Below are 11,309 nucleotides of genomic sequence, written 5' to 3'. Positions count from 1 at the left end.
TACATAAACCTGTAGATTTATTCAATGTAACACACTCTATATATGTAGTGTATGGTGTCGCACTGAGGATGAGTCATGTGAGTAAAAGTTTGTTGTTCATCAACAATAATCGTCCAATTCTGTCTCCACCGATGAAAAATGTGATGTTCATGGTGTTTGTAAATATGATAAACAATCAAAGGGGTTTGTAGTCCAATTTAGATTCCAATTTCTTGTTGTCACCAACTTTCCTGACGGCTTTCATGAAATCCTCTTCTATTACATAGTCCCGCTCGGCTCTAATGGCAAACATACCTTGATTGAAAAACAATGAGAATTATATAGATTATCACAAGGTATCGTCTTGCAATGAGAAAACATTCGGAATATAGCTTTTCTCAACACATTTTACAGTAAGGGCTTCTAAATTTCTCACTAAACTTAATCAATACATAGTCCTCAAACATAGACGTCCTCCAAAATAGACCAAATATATAAAACAAACCTTTGGTATTTTAAATCAAGCTTAGCACATTTAAAATCCATTCATCTTAAAACAGCAAACTGACATCATGGACATGTTGATAAAGAAACTGACCAATAAATACGCCATTGGTGCTCAACATAGTTTACAGAATAAATACAGGCACTTTCCTGGCAAGTAACTAATAACCAACTTACCTGCTTCTGTGCAAACGTTTCTCAAATCAGCGCCATTAAAATCGTCGGATAACTTCACCACAGCTTCCCAATCTGGAAACAGATAAAAGTGATAGGAATGTAGTTAAAAGAATGTAAATCTAGAGAGAAAATCTGTTTACCGTTACACTTGTAATTACAATTAGGCAGAAACTGCAGGTATATAAACTGTCTCTAACTATTTCTAGCCTTGGGCCTGTGGTCTGTTATCCTTGCCCCATCAGATCTTTAACACACAGTAATTTTGTCCCATCTAATCTTCAACAACATTGCTCTATTTTATCTTTCCCCCATCACTTTGTCCCATGATATCCTTGTCCATCCTATCAACTTATCTTTGGCCGTGGTATCTTTGCCCCATCCTATTTTAGCTACATGGTATATTTGCTCCATCCTATTTTAGCTACATGGTATACTTTTCCTTTCCTATCATATTATTTTTGGCCCATTATATTTTTATCTTATCGTATCTTTGTCCCAACATATATTTCAATTTATAAAACAATTTCAATTTTAATACTAATTCAATGTTTAAAACCACATTAAACCTCCACAAGACAGACACTTGCCTATTTCCCCGTGCTTGGCTATTGGCTGTGCATGGATTTTCATAATCTCTAATCTTGACTGTTCGTTTGGCAAAGAGATTTCTGAAATAAACAAGGAGATAAGATATATTAGTACAATGAATAACCCTGGCAAGGATTATATAGACAGTGTAACGGTTCCTAACACTATCACGTATCTGTATAAACGTTAACTCACTGTATACAATTACATAAGGCCAAACAAACGGATTATTTTGAAAGAGTAGATAGATAGTAAGGTATGCTTAAATTGACCTAGTAAAATATTTTTTATATGGGTTATTGTAGAGAGACCACATTTAACACTGTGACAGTTCTTGTTAATATCAGCTAAACAGATACTATGATTGGCATTAAAAATTATAACGGTAATCAAAAGTGGAAACACATTTTTTATGTCTTACTATTTATACCTATTTTTGGCAGGATAAACAATCCTACATTTCCAGGCTCTCTAAGCTGAAGGCCAAATTTTTAATTTATTTTTTAAGAATTAAACTTTTGTTTTTTGAAGTATCATTCTAAAGTATTTGTGACAGAAGTGATAAATGTCCAAGCTCTGATTTGCTTTATTTCTACACACCGATCTTTCTGTCTAAGCGTCCCGGTCGTAACAAGGCTGGGTCTAGTGTGTCCGGTCTATTTGTTGCCATAATCATTTTCACTTGTCCTAATGCGTCAAATCCATCCATCTGGTTCAACAACTGTCAAACAAAAAAGTTGTTAATACTTTATGATAATGCTCAGGCAGACGATGGAACAATGAGACTCAAATGAGACACAGATTACCTCCCCTTATTTATTTATGTTTCCCATCAACATGACACAGGAAATATGCAAAACAGCCAACTTCCTCTGCATCATGGCTTGGCTTTAGCGCTACAAATCAATCAAAATATCTTACTTTCAGGAAGCTGCAGCTTTATTTTGACTTGTTTTGTCTGATAATTTTCTTTCCAGTTTTCTCTATTAATTGAGACATCAGCGACAAATAAAACTTCTCTACATGAGAAAATGGGAAAAAATATATTGATGGCATATTCCAAAGCTACATAGGATAACCCCCGATTACATGCTATAGAGAATAAAGGATCTTCTTATATTACGACGGATTATATTTTTAACACAAGATCAAATAAGTTGAACCAGTCAGAAACTAACCTCCATTAAAGTTCTCTGAATTTCTCTGTCTGCAGATGTTCCCTCTGAAAACCTCCTGCCACCTGTGTTAAAACAAAACATGACAGTGAGATTACCTATCAACATCAAAATAAACAAATAACTTATTTGTTTATGATCTTTTTCGTTTAATTAAAATCTATTACATCAATTATTTTATTCAACATCACATTCCTTTCTACAAAGTCAAACTTCTTGGCTTTCACCACAAAATGACAGTCTATCACGACAGTTGATCTTTTATTCATACATGTAATTTTTGTTTATTTAAAAAACACATCAAAATTGAAGAAGATCTATTTATAAAGGTTATCTGTTTTTCTGAATGTTTGTACTCACAAATAGATGATTTCGTGCATGCTTGTTTCAATAATGACTTATTGTAACTGGTTATTTAGTTTAAGAAATGACTGTAAAACTGTAAATATAATAAACACCTTACCAATAGCATCTATTTCATCCATAAATATAATACAGGGTTCGTGATCTCTGGCAAAAGCAAACATCTCTCTGATCAATCTTGCACTCTCTCCAATATACTTGTCTACAATGGCACTCGAGACAACCTGTAAAACACAAAAAAGTATCCAACAGACATATACTAATTAGACAACATACAGCCATATACTAATTAGACAACAGACAGCCATATACTAATTAGACATCTAAGTATAACAGTCACAAATTTGACATCTGACAGTCACATACTAATTAGACAACAGACAGCCATATACTAATTAGACAACAGACTGCCATATACTAATTAGACATCTAAGTATAACAGTCACAAATTGGACATCTGACAGTCACATACTAATTAGACAACAGATAGCCATATACTAATTAGACAACAGACAGCCATATACTAGTTAGACAACATACAGCCATATACTAATTAGACAACAGACAACAGACAGCCATATACTAATTAGACAACAGACAGCCATATACTAATTAGACAACAGACAGCCATATACTAATTAGACATCGGTAAGTCACATACTAATCAAAAATATAACAGTCATTAGTAACACATCTTACTGACACTAAATATTAATATGACAGTTGCATACTAATTAGACATCTGACATATCAATCAGGGATTTGAATTTGATAAAAATAATATTAAATCCTTTCATATGGAAACATGACACAATTTTGCATCATCTTAACAAAAACGGACTCAACACATATTACGGGAAAAAAAATCTGTGACAAAGACATTAAAAATATGAGAAATTAACTTAAAGTTCAATGTAGCACAACAGTTTTTTCTTTTATCAAGGTTAAATTTTAGTATCATTTTTCGATGAAAATGTGAATTTAATGTTAACATATGTAATGAGGTCATCAACAAAAGAAAAACTATTTCAACACGAAAACCACGTCAGTGATTTATAAATAAAACAGCTTATGACTTACCTTTAAGAAGTTGGCATCCAGCTGACTGGCCACAGCCCGAGCTAGGAGTGTTTTACCGGTGCCCGGGGGGCCATATAAGAGACAGCCCTTTGGAGGGGTGATACCTACTCTCTGGAACAGCTCAGGATTTAACAGTGGCAGTTCAATGACCTGAGCAGAAGATATAAAACGTTACTTCACAGTTGTTGCTTGGCTAAGCGGTCAAGTGGTCATGTATGATTCATATATATATTGTACTGTAGTCATGGTATGACTACCATGGGGTATTCTCATGAAAACTTCTACTTGTTCCTTCATTTAAATGAATGACTGGTAATAATTTACATTTTTTAAATAACCTTCATGTCCCGATTTAGTTACATCAAAACGTACTTGTTTAAATCAAGTTCTACTTTTCGTGGGCCTTGATGGGTTCAATGAATTTCTGATGTTACCTCTCGCAGTTCCCTTATTTGTTCGCCGAGACCACCGATCTGGTTGTAGCTCACATCACCAGGATCTTCCATGGACATATTGTACACCAGGGGATCAACCTCGCGTGGTAGATACCTGTAATTAACATACTAATTAATGTAGGGATCTTCCATGGACATATTATACACCAGGGGATCAACCTCGCAGGGTAGAAACCTGTAATTAACATACTAATTAATGTAGGGATCTTCCATGGACATATTGTACACCAGGAGATCAACCTCGCGGGGTAGATACCTGTAATTAACATACTAATTAATGAAGGGATCTTCCATGGACATATTGTACACCAGGGGATCAACCTCGCTAGGTAGATACCTGTAATTAACATACTAATTAATGTAGGGATCTTCCATGGACATATTATACACCAGGGGATCAACCTCGCAGGGTAGAAACCTGTAATTAACATACTAATTAATGTAGGGATCTTCCATGGACATATTGTACACCAGGGGATCAACCTCGCGGGGTAGATACCTGTAATTAACATACTAATTAATGTAGGGATCTTCCATGGACATATTGTACACCAGGGGATCAACCTCGCGGGGTAGATACCTGTAATTAACATACTAATTAATGTAGGGATCTTCCATAGACATATTGTACACCAGGGAATCAACCTCGCGAGGTAGATACCTGTAATTAACATACTAATTAATATAGGGATCTTCCATGGACATATTGTACACCAGGGGATCAACCTTGCGAGGTAGATACCTGTGATTAACATACTAATTAATGTAGGGATCTTCCATTGACATATTGTACACCAGGGGATCAACCTTGCGAGGTAGATACCTTTAATTAACATACTAATTAATGTAGGGATCTTCCATTGACATATTGTACACCAGGGGATCAACCTTGCGAGGTAGATACCTGTGATTAACATACTAATTAATGTAGGGATCTTCCATGGACGTATTGTACACCAGGGGATCAACCTCGCGAGGTAGATACCTGTAATCAACATACTAATTAATGTAGGTATATATTATATTATTCTGTCACTACAGTTCAATAATGAAATAGTGTGGTAGGGGATATTTTAGCATTATGGACACTTTTACTTTTGTACATTTTGTATTCAAAGTGTCAAACTAAATTTTTAAAGATTGTAATTAAATACCACACAAGTTAAAGTTACAGTGCCACAATCTTTCAGAAAATCTATGGTTAAAACTGCAGTAAAATATTCCCTAAATACCAAAAGTATATTGGTTTGAAAAGATTTAAATTTCAATGACTTATATTTGTGTCAATTATAAGCGAGAGAAGCTTTTCCCCCTGACAGCTACTTATCTCACCAAAAGCAGGATTGAGGCCATGTTAACGTCAATTTTTAAGAAGTTTATGCGAATTCACTAGGTGTCACAAGCGCAGAATATTTAATATTTATAATCATGGGGTACTGATTAAAAATTTACAACTGACAGGAATATAGCTATATTTTGTCTAAAGTTTACCAAGTATTCAGTACAGTACATTCCACTTTTCGGTTATTATCATGTTTTTTTGATGCACCGTTTTTCCTGCTATATAATCTATGCAATTCAGTTCTTTTATTATCACCTGATTTTATGTTGATTTCTCTTAATATCACTTTATTTTGGCCACTGTCATAAAAAAATACAGGGAAATGGTGGTAATATGTTGATTTAAATGCCCTGGGGACCTTCTGTCACACCCTGGATGCATTATGTAAACAATGCCTCGGCCTAACAGGGTATTTTTTACACCTGGCTGACTGTTAAACAATAGGTTACACCTGGCTGACTGTTAAACAATAGGTTGACTTACATACTTATTAACATGATATTCACCTGTGGTTAGGGGAGCTAGGACAGTCTAACATCTGTAAACTTTTCTGATGCCAAGTGTGATGTATTCTTTCAACTAATTTTAACATGTATACTATCTTCGATTACACACTTGCAGCAAATATCTAAGGAAATTAGGCTACTAACTATATGAAATGTAACTGCCTACTGAAATGAAATACAAATAATATATTTATTTCTATACTTATTTACTTATATCTATATTTCAACTAGGGTAAAGAACAAGGTTAGTTACAAAATATCAATCTTCTTTGTAGAGCCACATCACTTAGGCATTTGACTAAGTTCACTTCCGGTTTTGAGGGATGAAAAACATCTGAAAATATGTATTCTGTTTATGTCATGTTTCTGTTAATATCATTGTTTTTCTCTGACAAATGGGAAGTGATATTAAGAGAAATCTACTGCCCAATTATGGGCTTCCTCAGAATATTAGGGGTACAGCAAGAGAGATTATCCTTTTGTATTCCACATAGTCAGTAAGGTAGTTTGAAAGAGCAGTTGAACCATCTTTTAAAATGTTTTATATATATAATATATATTACCACATATCACATTTGTTTACTATCTATGTGAATTTGTTGAAAGCAAGACATTCATTAGTTCTTCCCAAAGGACTTTTCAGAGATATTGACTACATGCATATGTAAATTAATTATTTGGGTGTCCAAAGGAACTAGTGCTATATATACTATAGTAACTAAAAACAAGGCAGACCTCATGACAGTCAGTGTTGTCATGTCCAGGGCAACACGGGTTCCTTGCTTGAGCTTCGACTTATCCAGTTGGCGCCGACAACCAACAACATATCTTGGTCCGTTGGTAGCTTTTACGATGACTGAAAATAGAAAATTTAAAAGAAAAAATAACTGTTCAGTTAATTAGGTTTAAAATCAGCACAGATTACAATAGAGCTTATATATATCCAGCTGTCAAAGTCCATTACATTTATGTAGTACAGTACAACTTAACCGAAACACTAACAGGAAACTGTGCAGAGTTAAAGCTTTATGGCTGAACTGAAGATCATATACAGTAATGAAGCAATCCCGACATTATACTTACATTTATCTTCTGTCAGTTGTTTTAGTACTTCTCCAACAATCTGATAAACAAAGCATAAAAACACTGTTAATTTTTGGCAAATCATAGATTCTCTTATAAAATTCCACATCGTCATCACTGATACAGTTATATGTTACATGTGATATTTATTATAATTCTATCAAACTCCCTTTCCATCATTCTATCTATGCATATATTATTATATATATACATGTATTTTCATCAATGGCAGTGTCACTTGAGAGTGATCCAATACCAAAGTTATCACCACATTAAAACAATTACAATACATCACATGCTTTCCTGATGAGGTTCACTTTTGTAAGAATTTGTAAATAAAGGACTTGACTTCATACAGTGAGGGTCATGTAGTCTGTGGTGTTATTTCAACTGCATGTATTGTTTAAACCAGAGACGGTTTGGTTTACTGAGTGTCCTTTTTGAACTTCAAAATTAAGTAACAAGAAGTATATATCAATATGATTACAACCATCACAGTTAGACAGGAATCCCATACATGCCAGATTTCCTGGAGACTACTCTTTGAGTTTTACTATCATTTTAAGGGAACTTGGATTAAAAAATAATCAAGGAATATTGTTTTGACTTTGGCAGTTTTAAGTATATACAATTTTATATACATGTAGTTGTACAAAGTTTACAAAACTGAATATCACACATTTGAGATATCACACTTAAAGAAGAAGCAGATTTCACTTTAAAATTTGAAATTCAGTTTGACAGATTAACGGATTAGTCACAGCAGCCACAAGGATCTTGATGAATTTGAAAGGATGACAATTGTCTTTTTTATTTACATTTGAACTTCTGGGCAATGTAATATAATCTGGAAACATGCATTTAACAACAGGACAGAAATAATCAGCTGTGAGAAAAAGCAACTGTGTTCAACATTAAAATGTCAAAATTAATATTGCAGCTTTCAGAACAAAGTCTTTTTTTGTCTTCTTTCTGCACCTTACCACTCTCCTCACTTTTGTGGTGTTCTTATTTATACAGTAACATGTAAATCGACATTGCATTTATCACAGTGTCCAACAATATGAGGTAATGTTACAAACATAACAGAAAACATGTTTATGTGCTAATAATATAATTCTACCAGCAATGTAAGGTATAAACTTGACAGGAAATCTTGATGCTGAAGCCGTCGGCATTGCGAGTGGCTCAGAGTGTCAGTCTATCAGGCATGCTATATAAGTTAGCATTGAAATGAATGACAACAATTAGAAATGTACGCAATGAATCTATTTCTATTTTTCGAATAGATTGTTGATATTATTCACTGAGATCAATAAGGTCTCACAGGTCCATCGACACCAGCTTAATATCCCGGAAGTTATCAAAGAGCTCTTGTATAGGAATCAATCACATGACCGCTTCTCGGTACAGGAGCTCTCATGAATTATCGCTGAAAACATTGTGGAATCTTTGATAAAACAACTACAGGATTGATTATTAAAAATAATGAGGTTTTGAGGACTTTCGTTAATTTCTTGTCCCACGCCATGAGACTTTATCGGAGATGAAAATCTGTGATATCCTGTCTCAAGCCATAATATCTGGCATGTATGGAATCCGATGAACATTTATGAACCACTCCTTGTACTTTACCTGTCCTACACTCTGCAGAGCTTTCAGATCATTTTCTGATTTATCGTACTGTTTTGTTAGCTCCTTGGAATTTTCTCTCACTGGAAAAAAAACACATGGATATTTGAGTTTATTTTTTTCAAATCTGTGATAAATACATCTGTTACCTACAAGTTACAGTCGAACCACGTTATCTCGAACTCTTTTAACTCGAAGACCCCGTTTATCTCGAAGTATTTCTCCGGTCCCGGCCAAATCTGTTCTTTATCTTAGTAAATAAAACTCTGATAATTCGAACCCTGAAAAGTCGAAAAACTCGGATACCTCGAAGTAAAATATTGGTTTCAATAGCGTTAATCCAACATAGTATTTGAATTTCATTTTGTCACTTGTTAATTCTTTGATACAAATAAAACGCAAAAGTACGACATTTCGCCATTCCGTGTTTATGAACATCTTTCGTGAGTAGACTAGCATGAAATTGGTAAAAAAGAATTTACAATAAAGCTTAGGACTGTAAAGTTTACGGACTGTCAAAACCATGTTATTCATAATAAAAAACAAACTGCATCAATGTTGATCAACAGTAATATGTACTTACTGCGAGTCCGTTTAATGATTTGTTCACATAAACAGACGACAGTACAAAACGGAAAATTGGTCACAAAGCATGGTCATGCATAAAAGAGTTCCACAGTTAAAATCACAACCTAGGACAGCTTTACGGGTTCATGTTTTTACAGGTGCCAGTATGGCTTTGAAAGTCGATCGAGAGATTTAAGAACAAAACGATAATTGCTGTTCATTACATCGAGTTGAGGAGGTGTCAGGTGTCATATTTGGCTTTAATGAATCAATGTGTCACATGTACGATATAATTTGTTTGTGTGTTTTCATTTACAGAATCAACTATGCATACGCTCCATTACAGTGATTTGTTTTAGACTTGCGCACTATCATTTCCGCATTGTAAACTACGAGATCAGAGATAGCGGTATAGTACGGTTTGAAATGTAACACTTCAGAAGTAAAACTTGACGGACTTACAAATACAAATGCAGACCTGGAAAGACTTTGCCAAGATCTATACTAGCCAAAAACAACATTTAATCACTAGGCTAGTTCATATTTAATAAAGAATTCACAAAATGGTCCAACCATTTTGATCGCGTTTAAAAACGAAAGTACGTTTTTCTGAAATAACTTACTCTATTTTTGTAAGCGTGTTTATTGTAAAATTACATAGCTGTATTTGTTATATTGATTACGTGTATCATTTATCGATTGATTAAAAGCATTAACTATTAATAAAACCAACAATTGATAGTGCTATGTCCCAACAGCAAATTTCATACCAAATCTATGAACCCGCATAACTTGAATACTCAGATAACTCAAAGTTTTTCCACGACCCCGTCGACTGTACTTTAAAACAGTGATCTCATTAGCCTTACTCATGTCAGCAGCTCTTAGAGGCTATGGTGTAAATAGGGAGTCGATAATGGCTAGTAGAAATGAAATAGCCTAGGTATATATATGAACTTTAGATAATATGTCATTTTGAAGCATTATGTTTGGTCGGTAGTCTAATGTATATATATTTATTTTACAAATCCTGACACCATCGTATTCAGCACCTTTATCAGGTCCAGTACACTCTGCTGATTGAGCTATATAGCTATAAAGACATATATAGCTATATACACCTATAAATTATAGCTGTATTGAGTTATATTTTCTCAGATTTCAAATTTCATTAAATTAAAGCAAAGTCGCATAAAACAATAAGGTTAATGGTAATGTTGACTAAAAAAAGCATACAGTTTGATGTTTATTTTCATTTTCCATAAATGTAAAATTTCCGATTTCTTTACATCATTTTTTTTTTAAAAGAATATTCATATTTAATGTCTTTTGTTATCAACCTAATGATACAATCTTCTTTTAAATGCGACCTTGTTCCGTTTTCCTTAAAAAAGAAAATCACTATTATAGGTATTTACAGCTATATACAGTAGCTCAATCGGCAGAATGTACTGGACCTGTTTATGACACAGTACTGTAAATCATGACGATGTTCAAATTATTGAACCATCGCAAACGGTAATCATTTTATGTGATGAAGATTCAGGTTTAGCACCACTCTTGACACATGTAACTATATTCACATTGTAAAGAGAAAGAGACATAAACATAAAGTCAACGATGACAATGCAAGATCGACAGTAGACGTTCACCGGTTGTCAACAATTGGCCGAATCGCTTTCTGCCGCACAACCTGTACTTTAAAATGGAACAAGAAAACATTAAATTTCGTGTCCTTACTCTCTTTTAGACGAGCTTCCAGCTCCTTGTGTTCAAGAAGCTTTCTTCTGTAGTCCCCCAGTGCTTGTTCCCGTGGATCGGTAGTCGCCATTTTCGAATAATTGAAGAGCTACAGAGA

At 34.1% G+C, this 11,309-nt stretch overlaps 1 protein-coding gene across 1 annotated transcript; it reads right to left on the bottom strand.

The window, feature by feature from the left end:
* LOC110446510 (26S protease regulatory subunit 10B) lies at window positions 1-11,309 on the bottom strand. The gene is made up of 12 exons (XM_021491691.1): window positions 11,192-11,309; window positions 8,888-8,967; window positions 7,253-7,292; window positions 6,905-7,025; window positions 4,301-4,415; window positions 3,867-4,016; window positions 2,887-3,010; window positions 2,427-2,488; window positions 1,849-1,969; window positions 1,248-1,328; window positions 661-732; window positions 1-294 (listed from the first exon to the last, which is right to left on the bottom strand). The coding sequence occupies exons 1-12, from the start codon at window positions 11,280-11,282 to the stop codon at window positions 176-178; spliced, it is 1,176 nt and encodes a 391-aa protein (XP_021347366.1). The 5' UTR covers window positions 11,283-11,309; the 3' UTR covers window positions 1-175.

The sequence above is a fragment of the Mizuhopecten yessoensis genome, unplaced genomic scaffold (genome assembly GCF_002113885.1).
Source record: "Mizuhopecten yessoensis strain PY_sf001 unplaced genomic scaffold, ASM211388v2 scaffold2741, whole genome shotgun sequence".
NCBI classification, from domain to species: domain Eukaryota; kingdom Metazoa; phylum Mollusca; class Bivalvia; order Pectinida; family Pectinidae; genus Mizuhopecten; species Mizuhopecten yessoensis.
This window is presented reverse-complemented; position numbering and strand designations above follow the sequence as displayed.